The sequence below is a fragment of the Lytechinus pictus genome, chromosome 8 (genome assembly GCF_037042905.1).
Source record: "Lytechinus pictus isolate F3 Inbred chromosome 8, Lp3.0, whole genome shotgun sequence".
Classification (NCBI taxonomy): domain Eukaryota; kingdom Metazoa; phylum Echinodermata; class Echinoidea; order Temnopleuroida; family Toxopneustidae; genus Lytechinus; species Lytechinus pictus.
The window spans coordinates 5,602,208-5,618,087 of NC_087252.1; the positions used below are offsets into that span (position 1 = coordinate 5,602,208).

The following is a 15,880-nucleotide window of genomic DNA, read 5'->3' on the forward strand; positions in this document are numbered from 1 at the left end:
GCGTTTCAGAAATATCGTGCGAAGTGTCGAAGGGGGGCATCATGCTCCCCCAGTCCTTTTAGGGTTAAGTTTTAGACGGTCAACACGGTCTATTCTTGAAACTAAAACAACATGTTCATGCTATTAAGCTCAATTAATCTATCAAAACAATCTAAATCTAGTTGAACTTGTTACTACTGAAGCCTGAAAGCAGGAAGTATAAACATTTGTAGAAGCGTAGCTTTTGGAAAATATAACAATTAAACGTACACGCCACTGAACTATTATCGGCCTTTGCATGGATCCTCGCATTGTCAACATAGAGGGCGCTCATGCAAAAACAACAAATCGGATAGTTGCTTGAGAGGATTCATCGAGGTGTCACTGTAAAAGATAAAAGAGCCGCGTCCGTTTTCGCTGCAAAAGGGCACGCTGGCGTCTTGAATGGCAAGAGCACTGACCCGTAGGAAAGAAAAATGGACAATGGCACGCTGAGCGGGTTCGCCGTAGAATATAAAGGTAAAGACGCACACACACTTTTGACAAGACGCCTTATGTACAATGTAAATGGGGACAAATGATTTTAACAGATGTTGGCTTTGCTTGAACAAATGGTGTTGTATGACTGAAATATTGTCTGAAAACATGATTACTTACGAAATATGTCATATTATCTAAAATTTGGGTGATAAATACTGTATTTTGAAAGTCAAAATGGCCGCTACAGTCCCCAACAGTATTATGTACAATGTGAATGGGGACAAATGATTTAAACAGATGTTGGCACTTCTTAAACAAATGGTGTTGTATGACTGAAATATTGTCTGAAAACATGATTACTTTAGAATTATATCATATTATCTAAAATTTAGGTGATAAATACTATATTTCAAAATTCAATATGGCCGCCATATGCCCTTAATCATCTGTCCTCATTCAAATTGTACATAATACAATAAAGTCACATGGCGGCCATTTTCAATTTCAGAATGCCGCATTTATCACCTTAAATGCACCAGATATGATATATCTCGTTAGGAACCATGATTTTAGACAATATTTCACTCTTACATCACAATTATATGCAATATTTATGGTCAAGCAAAGCCAAATTCTGTCAAAATTATATGTCCTAAATAATACATAATACTTTAAGGACCTATGGCATCCATTTTGAATTTCAAAGTATAGCATTTATTACCTCCATGACCAATATGTGATGTATTTATTTAGAAATCATGTTTAAGACGATATTTTTACTCATACATCACAGTTACATGCATTTTATGATTCTAACTCTTGTAAAAGTAGATTCCCTCTACGCATGTAACCTAATTTAATTAGGGCTTGTATCAGCTATTTTGAATGTCAAAATACAGTATTTATCACTTACATGGCAGAAGAAATACTATATTTCATAAAAATCATGTTTTCGAATAATGTTTTATTATACAACAGGATTATATGGATTTCATAGTGGAGTAAATATAAATTCTTAAAATATTACATGTCCCTATTCAAATTGTAGATAATTCTGTTGGGACCTATAGGGGCCATTTTCAATTTCACAATTCAGCATTTATATCATGCATGGAAAAATAAATGATATGTTTCGTTAGAAAACATGTTTTCAGACATTATTTTACTCAGTGATCACTCTTGTGAAAATCTATTTCTCCAATGGCATTGTACATAATGTATAATTGGCCCATGACGGCAATTTTGAATGTCAAAATGCAGCATTTATCACATAAATTGCATTTACATTTCGTTAAAAATTATGTTTTTAGCCAGTATTCCAATCGCTTATCTTAATACTAGTAATATGCATTTTAGTGTGTGTATATATATATATATATATATATATATATTTATAGAAATAGTCTGCTTCGGAATATGGAATAAAATAATCATAAATGGTAAGGTATATATATATATTGGATTTTATTGCAACAAAAACTATCAAAATACAATCACAAGCAGTCAAAGACTGTTTACATGTACAATCGAAACATAACAAAATATAAAGTAAACATTATAAATAAAAATTAAATACGATACAAATTCATATAAATGAGAAATAAATGTATCATAGGCAAATACCAAAGACCATAACATAATTACTACAAGGTGTCACAAAAGAAGAAAAAGGGGGAATGAAATATTAGGAAGAAAGAGGAGAGAGAAGAGGAAAGAGATGATCAAAGGGAAAGAAATAGGGATAAGACAAAAGAGAAGGGAAAGCAAGAGGTGGAGATAGAAATAAGAGGCAATTTTAAGAATAAAAAAAAATCATACAATACTAGACATTTCACAATGGTCACTAACATATAAATAAAGTAGTAATTCAATTGAATCGAGCACGAAAAGGGAAAAGGAGATATATACCCACTCTTGTGAGTTTTTTGTTCCCCATTAACATTGTACATAATAGGGCATTTGATGGCTTTTTTTAAATATTAGAATGCTTCATTTATTGCATACATGACATAGCAAATGATACATTTCGTTAGCAATCATGTTTTCTTCATTATTTCACCAAAAATCTCAATTACTTGCATTTAGTGCTCACTTTTGTGAAATTAGTTTCCCCATTCATATTGTACATAATGAAGAATACAGGGGTCTATGGCGCCAATTATGAATATTTTTGTCAAAAATCGTTTTTTCAGAGTATTTCACCCCTGCAACACAAATACATACATTTGTTGACCAATGTGCGGGCAATTTTATGATTCTCATGGGTAATTTGCATATTTTGGCGGGCATGTCGGATTTTGCAAATTTGCGGAAAATGCTCAAGGTTACACGAGTGGCGTCATTCTGATTCGTAAACAGTACCCTCTCATTGACAAGACACCATAAAAATATTGTATATATGAAAAAACAAGGTCTGATTAATTTTCTATGGGGCCTATCCGGGACTATATAATAAGATAAGATCATGTTACGATGATATTGACTATATTAAACCCATTATTATATTACCATTTGTTAACAGTGTCATATGATCGTTTGACCTGGATAGTTGTAAGCGTGATAATTTTTGCCGTACTTCTACTAGGAGTGATTGTCCAGTTGGTGCGCCTGATCTATCACCGAATACGTGGACGCTTGCCCTGTTTAACACGAGGTAAAGATTGTGCTAAGTTGGTCATCATGTATTTTTTGTTAATTTCTTACAAAGACCGATTCACTGCTTATTGTGATACATACTGTATTCATTATCACTATCCAAAATCAACCATCGCACATCCTTACCATGCATTTGTCATTTGATTATTTCCTCTTTCTTTCAACCAAATTATTTCAATTGAATCATTGGTTTATTCTGGAAGAGAACGATATCTATATCTACGTACATGTAAGTCAATCCCATTGGCCCTTAAAATAGATATTCCGTACTTACTATAGAGATTGTTTCTCACAATGATTCAACCCGTGATATTTTGAGTCTATACTTCCTTGACATATTAGGTTTTATTTTTCACGTTTCTTATCGAATATCCATGAAAAATACTGTGCCCAGGAATCACTGAAATGGATTTAATTAATTGTTAATGATCCACGATGACCTGTAGCTTACATGATTATCGTCGACGTTCACTCGGGCAATGTAAGAGGGTAGATGTCAATCGGTCAGGAGAATTCCTTCCATCCTTTATTCGTTGATATTACATAAAAAATTGAAAGTGCAAGAATATAGTCTTTGAGTACTCCAGCTCTAAAAGGTCAAGGGAGCACAAAGTTCAATACTTCTCTTGCGTGTTGTTTCTTACATGTTGGTATGACCCCATATACTGTTAATCGCCTCATGAAGTACTTTTCCTGTATCTTCAAAGTCGTTTGTGCGTTAGCATAAGACGAGATCTAACCATTCTTTATATTGATGTTTTATTTTTCTTCAGAGTATAAAGATACAAAAAGAAGCAAGAAGGATGGGGTATTAAAGGCAGTCAAAAGTAAATGTGATGATGAACCTGACCAAGATACCGAGAGAAGGGAGGCTGATGGGATGTTAGCGACAGCTGGGTATAAAGATGCAGGTGAACCTGACAGAGACAGGATGGAGAGCAATTGGTGGTGTTCGTGTGGGAACTGTCCTGTGATGCAGCCTGATGTACAGTGCCTTTGTTGCCGTGAACTCAAGAGATGTCGTGAAATTCAGACCAATGGGTGTATAATTGATTCTAAAGAATTCCAAGTCATATGTCTTAACAAACCATCTCTTCGAGTGTTTCTCTCTTTGAGGAGCAAAGACCATCGAATTCCTGGAAATATGGGGAACGAGTAAGCCTTTAATTGTGTTTATTATTAAGGGAGAGGGGAATTTCAGTTAAAATGTTCAAGTGATAAAGAAAAGAAAATAACATACCAAACAAAACATATAGAAAAGAAGAAAGGTGGGGGTGGTAAAATGATAACAAGATACAACTGTAGTAAAAACAATAAAGTGGTTAAAAAATCCGATGGAAATAAAAAGTAAGGGTTGATGTTCATTTGGAACCTGGACTGAACTTACTTTTTTGGCTGCAAAATAGATTCACCGCACACCTTACGACTGGTCCCATGTTACGATTTTTGAAGAAAATCACACTTTGCTCTTTTCCGGAAAATATGAATGGAATTTTCTTTTTATTTGAGGTATTGATTAATTGAATGAAGCCTTTATTTGGATTGAAGGTCAAATTACATTCATATCGTAGCAAATTTTAAGATTTAGTACCGAGTCTTTCTGCCCAATTTTGACCTTTCCTCACCAGACTTTGGCATGCTTCATGTGGGTATTTGCATTGCAGCATTTGGTAATTTTTACCGAAGTAAATGTCCATATTGGTGTCCTTATGGTTCTTTCCTTTTCAAATGGCCATTTCAGATCATATCGGTTTGCCGCTTACAGGATTTGGTCAGATTACTTACACGGATACATGGGTAAAGGAGTTCGAAGGCCTCTTCCAGCCTGCGTGGTGACACGAGTACGCCAAGAGTTCCCCGAGGAGACAGGTGTCTACGTTGGCTTCGAATTGGGGAAACGTGGGGAGAAGGTAATCGAAATGTCCCAACTGTTACAATATAGAATCTTCCGGGAGATAGTGACACCCAACAATAAGTTTGTACACATAAACTCGTGTGTTAAAATAATGAGGGGTAAATGCAGATGTCAAAATCTGTTTTAATAATAATGATAACAATGGATATATACAGGCGCTAAAACAGAAAGTACCATAGCGCGTACAATGTATCAATAATGATTAAACTTTTGCAATAATAATCGCAATATCCAACATAAAAGGGAAATTAATTATTGAGGAATGAAGTACATTTTAAGGGAAGATTTGAAGCCAAGAATCCTGGAAGCTTTTCTTACTGGAAGAGGGATGGCATTCCAAGACTTGGCAGCTGCTACAGCAAAACGTTTTTCAACTGAGGAGAGGTTCGACTTTGTCTTGTGCTAATATATTTTAAGGATAATTCCATTCCACCAGATAGAAAGAGAAAATTCCAACAAGCACTGCACTCCAAGATTTCGTTTGAAATCGGATGTAACATACGAAACTTATGTCATTTTTAAGATTTGCATAATTTCACAAAATAGTTATATGCACATCTAAATCCTTGTCGATAAGGAAATAGGGAGGCTGATGACGTAGCCAACCCATTTTAGTACATGGAATATGAAGTATAAACCTTTTCTCACAGGTTAAAACAATGATTAGTCGTCCTGAATATGTAAAGAACATGTTATGGTTTATTTATGTTCGTTTGTATTGTCAAATCTGGAAAAAGTGAAATATTGAATAATCCAACAATAACAAAGGAAATAAATTGTGGTGAGTGACATCATCGAATTTCTAATTTGCATATCACTGAGGTGTGTGTGCATATAACTGTTTTGTAAAAAAAATAGGAAAAAAAATGAAATGGCATACCTTTCTTATTTTACATCAGATTTCGATAAAATTTTTAGTGTTAAAATTTTCTCTATTGATTCAAATGATTTTTTTTTCTGGGATTGATGACCACACGGTTATCTTGCAAATTACCTAATTAGCTGATACCTTACATATTAAAGGTTTTCAATATCAATATTGCCCCAACTACAAAAAATAAGAACCATAATAACATCGTTTGTGGAAACTAGGCCTACCATGGAAGTAATATAAGGCAATGATAATATCAAATGCATCCAAAACATAACGAAACCAAAAACAAGAAAAAAAAAACACGTCGAACCTCGTAAACAATTGAAACGCAAAAGCATAGCTGTCACCCTTTATGTTCATCCATTTCTTGACAAAAAAAAGACTAATGATATCACGAAGGCATAATCTGATCACCGTAACGTTCTCGAGCAACGTACATGTACCATCAGGTGGTGAAAAATAGTTCCTTACGTGAATTCGCTCTTTATTTTCTATTCCGATTACATTGATTTTGCTATTCACGGAATGTGGTGTCAGGAGGGGATGCAGGATTTTACAAAGGAGGAGGGGGGAGGGGGGCTCATTTTCAGGCTGAAAATTTGACAAGCAAAAAAGGGTTCTTTCATTCGTGGAAATATTACATGTAATTAATGTATATATTTTTAAAGGGGCCTAACTTTCAAAATGGGGTCACACTTGAATAAAAACGGTGTTTTTACATTACAAATGTCGATCATGACTCTAAATAGAGGGGGCATGGGACGGCGGCGCCCCTTTGGATCCGCCAGTGCGTGGTAGGGATTTAATATATCATGCAATACTATCATACTTGTATCTGCTCATAGGAATCAAAGTGCCTCTTACCCGAACAATGATGAACATCCAGGAGACAGCATCCCTAATGCAGACACTGGAGCCGAATGAAACTTTGTTCAACGTGTGGGTATTGGGACAGGATGAGTGCGAGTACAGCTTGATGTTACCCCAATCCGGCATGGCTAACCGGCTCTTCTTGCGTTGGCTGTGTGATTTCAGTCAACCCTTTCTATTATCTATTATTCTCTTTTTTTAAAGAAGATGTTTGTGTATGAAATGTTACCTTCTCTAAGTTTCCCTTTCACCCATTGTGTACGTTCACTCAACATTGTCATGATTGTCTATTATCTATTATTATCTCTTTTTTTTAAGAAAAAGTTTGTGTCTGAATGTTCTCCTTTTTCTTAATTTCCCTATCACCCTACCGTATCAAAATATACCATACAAAATACGCACCCAAGGTATCCATTTAGGCAATATATTCCACATAATTCATGTGGTATAATACTTTCTGTATACTTATGAGTATGATTGTGCAGAGCAAGTGCATATTTATATAAAATTTACATATACATTTTAAAACATAAGCTTAAGCTTAGTTATGTATATAATGTACAATGTATATGATAGATATCGATTTGCTTTTCGGAGTATACTGTACACGTTTTTTTTTTTTTTTAATAATCTGCCCGGAGAACGCAATGACGTTTGTTTTATTTAGGTTTTTTTTTAAATTTACAGAATTTTCCACACTACTATAACAGACTTTTAATGATATCCATTTAACTCTATGATACATCGTTTATGTATTTTTTTCATCGTACCACCGTGATACCAAAGTACACAATGAAGGATGAATTGCAGCATGATGGATTACTGCTAATTAATGAATGATGAAAAAAACAGGTATCCTACATTTTAAAAGAAAATCCAACAGAGCATCGTAAGGATGTAAAATACGTAGTACTAAAGAAGGTTATTTCTCGCATCGTTCAGAAGAGCACCTTATTTTTCTGAAAACCGTCGACTGCTTATTACTATCAGAAACCCACATGTACATGAAAAAGTTGTCTTATAGTTAATATCATTCTACTTATAATCATTTTTCCTGGGTTCCAAAAATAAAGTGATTTACATTTACAAGGGCACTGCACAGATCACTAAATCAAAATGAGCAATATTTTTTTTACAAAGGCTGGCTTCAATAAACTTTACATAGATGACTTAATTGTCATGCTATATTACTTTTTATACGTTGCAGGGCGGCTGTGCTGAGGCTATGCTGCTTGGTCCTTTTGGGGGACCGCCGCGCGTGGTGGTGGTTTTCAGCAATGGACGGGTGCCGTTTCGACATCATTGTTGTTAATGACTTTGAGTGGTGTGTAATGTGGATTGGTGTGATGTGTTGTGAGTTTTGTTGTAGTGTGATGTGTTTTTGTAATGTGTGGTATGGGTTTTTTTGTTGTCGAGTTTTTGTAATGTGTTTAATAGTATAGTTAGTGTGGGTGTTTTTTTTTTGTTTTTGTAGTGTGATGTGTTGTGATTGTCCAATGTCAACCGGGGCCCACGTATGTGTTGGACTGGCACCGTGTTTGGGGCGTTTTCCCCATCGGCACCAGGTAAAGTTTCAGCGCAGCTGCCCTTGCAACGTACTATTATATTGTTTTTGGTTAGTATTAGGTCACTCTGCAATTTTGCATTGTATATTATTTAATACCATTAGTTTTTTTAATTATTTATTATATGTTATATAATAATAATAAAAAAAAATAATAACAATAATAATATAGGGTATTTATATTGCGCACACATCCACCTTGTTAGGTGCTCAAGGCGCTCCTATATTACCCGGCTAAGCTAGGGTTTCATAGCGCAAAGAGCTTTTTAAGGAATTACTTCCTACCGGTACCCATTTACCTCACCTGGGTTGAGTGCAGCACATTGTGGATCAGTTTCTTGCCGAAGGAAATTACGCCATGGCTGGGATTCGAACCCACGACCCTCTGTTTCAAACTCCGAAGACTTATCCACTGGGCCACAACGCTTATATATTGTTCTTTGCATACCAACAACCAGAATATGATTTTTATGCCAATGTAATTTCTTTTTATTTTGAGCATGACAATACATTTTGAATATCCGAATATCTACAGTGTGTATCTTAAAAAAAAAACCGGACAGATTTGAAAAGTCTATACATTTTTTGTTTCAAATAATGATGTCATTATTTTGGTGTTAATAGATGCTCTAAGGTCTTATCTTTGAAATTCAATAAAAAAAAAATGTTCATGCTTGAGCGAACACGGGACGTTTTTGTTTGGGGTTCAAAAAGAGGCTTGCGCAAGAATTGCAGAATATGAGTAATATGATGATCAAACTTCTTGCTAAGGAGACTTCTTCTTGACCTTTTCATCTGTGCCACAATTTTCGAATTATACTGTCAAATTTCATATACAAATTTATTTATTTAATTGAATTATTATTTTTTTTCATCTAAACTTCTCTTACCTTTTAATTTTCCTTCATAAGTGACTGAGAAAATATTTTTTTTTTGTCAACCCAAGCAAGAAGATTCGAATTATTAATTGGGAAAACTTGTGAATATTCAAATCTTTTTATTATGTGAAACAAATTATGTTATGTACCTTTAAAAGACATGAATCTATTTTCCAAGGGGTCATTAATTCCTTGACCAAGTTTAATTGCTTGACAGGAAACACATGAAGGGATTCATGTCTTTCAATGGCAATAGTGTATTGAGTCAATTTTGAAGGAGCTCTATATGGCAGATTGGGTAAAATGTATCAAAAAGTTGTGAGCGAGCGAAGTGAGCACTCAAATATTACCATTTTTGTATTGTAATATTAAATTTTGTGATAGATTTTGACAATATTCAGAAAATGATATCATATTTTAATACTTTCTATCCCTCCTTTTATCTCCTGTCCTCTTTTTTTTTCTTGATCATGATTTTTTTTGATTGAGGGGGGTGGGGGGGGGGGGGCATCCCGAGCGCCCGCCCATTGTGTGGCACTGTTCAAAAGGCACCATAACCTTTGTAGCACACAATGAAAGGATTTGAATAAAAAAATCCATGCTCTCCCATAATTCGGTTGAAACAAAATTGTTTTAGCTTGAAGAAGGAATATTCAAAGCTAACAGAGAGCTTGTTAAAACGAAACAACATAGTAATTCAAGCAGATAAATAGATCTGAAAATGAATTTTGACTGCGCGATTAGAAAATTATGGCAAAGATAATGACAAAGAGTAAAAGGAAGTCTGCTAATTAGCAAGAAGTCCGATCAATATATTTATAATTTTATGCCATTTTGGCGCAAGCCTCCTTCTTAACCCCAGACAAAAACATTCCGTGTTCGCTCAAGCATGAACGAAACTAATTTTTTTTTAATAGCATTTGAAAGATAAGACCTTTAGAACACCTATTAACACCAAAATATAGACATCATAATTTGAAACCAAAATTTTATAGACTTTTCAAATCTGTCCCGTTTTTTTTTTGATACGCGCTGTATAGCTCCTCACATCAATTGGTTTCCGAATCCAAAGTCACATGATGGCAAAATGAATGAATGAAAATGAAATGGAATTAAACAAACTTCACCATTTATCACAAATGTCCTTCAAAATGCATCCCAGGGTTATATCCAAGTAAGCCTCTGAAATCCTATGATTTTACAAATACAGATTTACCACAGGAATATATAATATTGATTTGTTGGCATGCACGAACCTAGTTAAGCTGTTACTGGTTGAAGTTAAGATTTTTAGAAATGTTTTTACACATATATTAGACTGTAAACCACTTACCGTCAGATCTGTTTCATGATGTTGATTGTAGTTTGTTTTATTTTCCCTTTAGCTCAACATAACAACACTGTAATTACCAGAGTGCATTAAACCAGATATATTAAGAGGTGTGGGCGGTGAGTTATTTTTAATTGGATCGTATTGCAATAAAACCTGTCTTTTTATTATGTAATATTATGTTATATGCAGGAATGGTTTTTTTTGCATTTTTTTATCCAAACTGCAGTTTAGTTATGGAGGATATATATGTATATTTTTATCAACCCTTATATGTGAAGCAAGAATAAAGAAATGTCATATTGAGACTTATAATCATAATATTGTATAAACTATTTATTAAAATAATTGTAAATTATCACATGGAATAAATGTTGTACATGTACATGGGTCATATGATGTTATTTTATCAATATGTATTTACGTTGTATTTTTATTATTTATGTCTCTGCAGCGAGGCTGTCTTTCTTGGAATAAAATACCTTTACCACTGCAAACCAGTCTGGAATTGGCTTTCTTTCATTAACATTTGTCATTAGCCTTATTTTTCATTGATATCATCATTCAAATTATGATTTTTAACCGCGTGAAAGGGCGATACCAGTATTCGATTTATTTTATGGCCCCTATTTTAAAGAGTGAAGCGAGTAAACATGACTCTAACAGTGAATCTGTAGTCATACATCTCAAGTCTCTCATTGTCTTTTTCTACTTTTTTATTATTTATCTTCCCTTTCCCTCCAAAAGAATCATGCTAGCTATTACTATTCGTCACAATGAGAGAAGGTATCTTTTCTGGAATTATATCATAGCATCTACAATCAAAAGTGTTTTGATTTGCTCTTTATTTTTATTATTTTTTATTTATTTATTAATTTATTGATTGATTGAATAATGATTGATTTATTTATCATTATTGTTATTATTATCATTATTTTTTTACTTATTTATTTATTTAGTTATTTGTTTTATTTAATTATATGTATATATATAATTATATATATATAATTTTCTATATATATGTATATATATATATATATATATGTACATTTTTTTTTTTTTTTTTTTTTTTTTGGGGGGGGGGATCACACATGAACAACAGAACACAAGTCTGCATGATTTGCAGGGGCACGCCAAACAACGTTGTTTTTATTTTTTTGAGGGGGTGTTATCATTCTATATAATTCTATTTTCTCCGTTTCCACAACGACAAAACTTTTAGTTCATTGTTGGTTGTCTCATTTGAATAAAATATTTTTCCGTTGACTATTGAAGGCAGAAATTTTCACCTGGGAGAAAAATAGAGAAAACAAATATTTTGAAACCTAACCTATGTTCAATTAATTCTGTAAAACGACAAGCATTACAAATGCGAATGGGGGACTAGTTATCTATTTGTAATTCTTTAGAAGTAAATACCCATGCAATAGCATAATCGCACTTATGGTTTAGCATAGTACATTTTGGTCTCTTTCCCCTTTCTCCTATATCACAATTTTCACTTTCTATTATTTCTCTAAATCTCACGCATCTTCTTCCATCCCTACATGTATCATCACCAATGAAGAATTTGATGTAAAATTCATACTATTTGATTTAGTTATGATTTATTACGTGGCAGTTACGGGCCACTTTTCATCATTTTATGATGGCTATATCAGGCCCAAAGAACAACCTGAAGAAAAAAAAATGATCTGAACAAATTGCCATTATCAACTAACACAGCCGACATACATGTACATGCATATCACTATACAAGGCTGTATTATTTCCATGTTTGAATGTTTGATTGAACACGAGATTGCATAGAATAATAGAATCATCATATATCTGCACATCCCAAACAGACGAGAGCTAAATGTGCAGTGCGAGACTTTTGTTCCGAATTGGTGTCATCACTGAACGCAGTGGTGCTGCACTACAAGGGAATCATGGAACGAATGAACGGGGAAAACCATTCAACATTCGACCCAACTATAGGTGATAAGGCGACCGTAAATATTCCCACATGACTACAGTGCGAGTACCAAAAAAAAATCAATTCGGGGTAAGCCACACCCAATCAAATATGAAAAAAAAAAGGACTTTAAGATCCCTTGCTTTTTCCCGCCCACGGTTTCTGATCAACATATATTGTAAACGTGTAGAAGAAAAGAAAGTATTGAAAAACTGTAATAACAAAATTAAAGTGTAGAAAAGAACTGTAGAAATAAGTTCAGTGACGTTCGAATAAATCATGTGCCCGTCCCATGTTTATTTCGTCTTAATACAAAACAAAATTCACATGACTATATTACATTCATCTGTTCTCATCGGAAACATTACCACCAGGTTTCTAATTATAATCCCGTATCCAACATCTGAGCTGATAATTTGTGGTACAGTATTGCCTTGGATCTTCTGAATATCGAAAAGGGATATGTTTATTATTTGCATGTTGTTCGTTCTCTATGCGCATATTGACCTTGCATGCAGAGACGACGCAAAATATACCTTTGTATTTTCACTGAGGAGCATTTCATCAACATTTTCATCCGAGAACTTGTAAGATCTGACAAGTCTCCTTGATTCTGATTTGCTGAGAAGCACTGTTACTATGGTAACTGTCGTATAAAACAGGGCTTCTCAGATAAAAGACAAACGTCCATTCATGAAACTCACTCTTATATCTGGGAATTTGAGGATGCGTATAAAGAGATGCGCTCCGCCATAATAAAGATAACGCTGGATCCGGGCGCTGGATATGCTTTTCAAGGGGTGCGATAATTAGTCAAAATAGTAGAGCAGAGCCTTGCGCCTGATATAAAGATGACAACAGTGCAACCATACTTTTAAAAAGAAGAAATATGTTCATCTTTATGAGTTTTGCTCTATATTCACGATTCAGATGATAATAAAAATGAGTGACTGACTCTTCCTTCAGGGTGCAGCAAATATACTGTATTGCCCCCAAAACAACCATATTGCCCTCCTCTAAGAACGAAGGCCAACATTGCCCTGTTGCGGGCAATTTATTTGATGTTCTCTTCAAACATTAAACTCAAATAATTATTCCTTAATGATTTTCTTTTCTCATTTACAACCCGCCCATCCTTTTTTTCGGGGGGGGGGGAGGATAATGCACGAATGAATTTCGATCGATGGATGGTTGAAAACAAATGGCAATGTAATGTAATGCATCATATTAGATAAACAAAAATACATGGAGTTAAAACTGTGACCCTATACGTTCTTTGGAAATTTTTATACACACTGTACCTGCTTTAGCCATAACAACAGGGAATTGCTATTCATGATAATATCAACAGCATTGAGCACATGCGCACATCCTTATGTAAATGGACAATGAGTACTCAATATTCTGCCATTGCAGATGACTAAACCCTCTACGACTATCTTTCTACGTTGGTGTTTGTGAAATATCATAGAACCTGATTTCAGTCGTGCTTCTGCAGGAGAACGCAATTGGAGCATGAACCCCAGTTGAAGGTTTCAAGTCTACCTGGAGCCAAAACCAAACAAATCTGGATCTACCAAAAGCAGCTTATATATGCCGCAATTATTAATTTGAACATGTAATAATCTCCGAACGAATCGCAATAGGTTTTAAATTGCCTCGTGATGCTCTGTATCAAAATTTGTTCTTTCCTGAAAGCTTGCTATTCGGCTTAATCATGTATCGAGAGCGAGAATCTGCTTGATGAGGAGAAAGACTGCAGTTTTGCTGTTGTAAGAAACAATCAAAGACGGTTGACAGCAAATGGATAATGGAATATCATCGATATTTTTTATCATTCAACCGCATTCCACATCTGTGCAGTTCATTTCATATCAATCATGCTAAATTATTCTGCAGCCACCATGTTCTCACCAAACAAAATACGTTTCATCTTCATCGTTGTCATTGTCATGTGTAGCATTTCAGAATGTGAGTAAGCCTATATCTTATTGTGTGATGCATTATCTACTTTTAGACCAGACCCATATTTGAGTGAAAATTAATAAGCGAGAGGCATTTTGGGAAAAAACATTTAGAACCAGTCGATTTCAATTTTAATATGCTGAATGTGACAGACCGGTTCCCAGCCAACATCTCATGTTTGGACCACCTAATTTACATAAACAAAATGACTGCCAAATTGATAATGCACAATCTTATTTCTACAATATTCTTTTTGTAATATTCGCTTCCACAGACATGGATAATGTGAAATATTGCATACATAATATGAACCCTTCAGAAAAATCAGTATTTCTATTTAAGGTTAGTTGATTATGCAGATTTATGTATATTTGCAATAGGGTTAATCCGTGTCATATCACTCCCATCCGCAAAGAAATTTAAATCGTACCGACTCAAATTTTGCTCAGTTGTTATGCATATGAGGTAATCGACACCGTAAATGCCGAAATGATTTTTTTAGCGCGCTGCGCCTTACGGTTCTCGCGCTATGACACGCTTACGTTTGGTATTTTTGGTCAAAATGGGCGCTGCGGCCACTTTTCTAATGGCCCTTCCGCAGTAAAGGGGATAGTCCAAAATTGATGTTAATGGTATCATTGGAAATAAAACTATTTGTGTAATTTTTGTTGATAAATGAGTAGTTGAATATACCATGACCTTTTGACCTTTCGTTTGACCTTCAATCTTTGCAAGTGTGTCAGATTATTTGGAGTTGACCTCGGTATACCTAATATTCATTACCTCCTCTGCAAAAATAAAAACCTTGAAATATATTATTTCTTATTTGGTTTTAAGCTATTGTAATATCTGGCATATATGATGTTTCCAGAAATAAGTACAGTCCCACACGTGGGGTATATTGTTGGATATAGCTACAAAATACTGTAATATTTTGTACACATATATTTAAATCAGTGTTACTGTGACCTTATTACAATTTCTGAAAATAAATATTACCATGTAATTGTCCTAGTGCAAGATGCCTGCTCAATGAAGCTCACCTAGATGAAATTGTTTTCATTTGTTTTATATATAGTTATTATGATATAAGTATAATTAGATCCATAATTCTTGAAATCATTAGGAAAAGTTTTATTTCAAGTTGAACACATGTGAAGAGGTTAGATCTATTAAGTATTGTATACTGGTATACATGTATCCATCATATCAAACCTTTTGGAAGCATATGACTCGTAATTCCTTGTACCTTTGCTTCTGAGATGCTAGACATCAATTTGACAAATGTTCCAGAATCATGACAATAATCAAATTATATGAACCTACTAGAAACCAAGTGGTAGAAATAGAAATAAATAAATAAGAAATTCAAAGAACAATAGGCCTTTATCACATTAATAATGACTGTTATTA

The 15,880-nt window shown here is 34.2% G+C and overlaps 1 protein-coding gene across 1 annotated transcript; it reads left to right on the top strand.

Moving 5' to 3' along the window:
* Positions 1-455: 455 nt before the first annotated feature.
* LOC135154986 (uncharacterized) lies at positions 456-7,486 on the top strand. The gene is made up of 5 exons (XM_064103249.1): positions 456-498; positions 2,981-3,112; positions 3,888-4,269; positions 4,856-5,024; positions 6,749-7,486. Exons 1-5 carry the CDS (start codon positions 456-458, stop codon positions 6,776-6,778), a joined length of 756 nt encoding a protein of 251 aa, XP_063959319.1. The 3' UTR covers positions 6,779-7,486.
* The last annotated feature ends 8,394 nt before the right edge of the window (positions 7,487-15,880 follow it).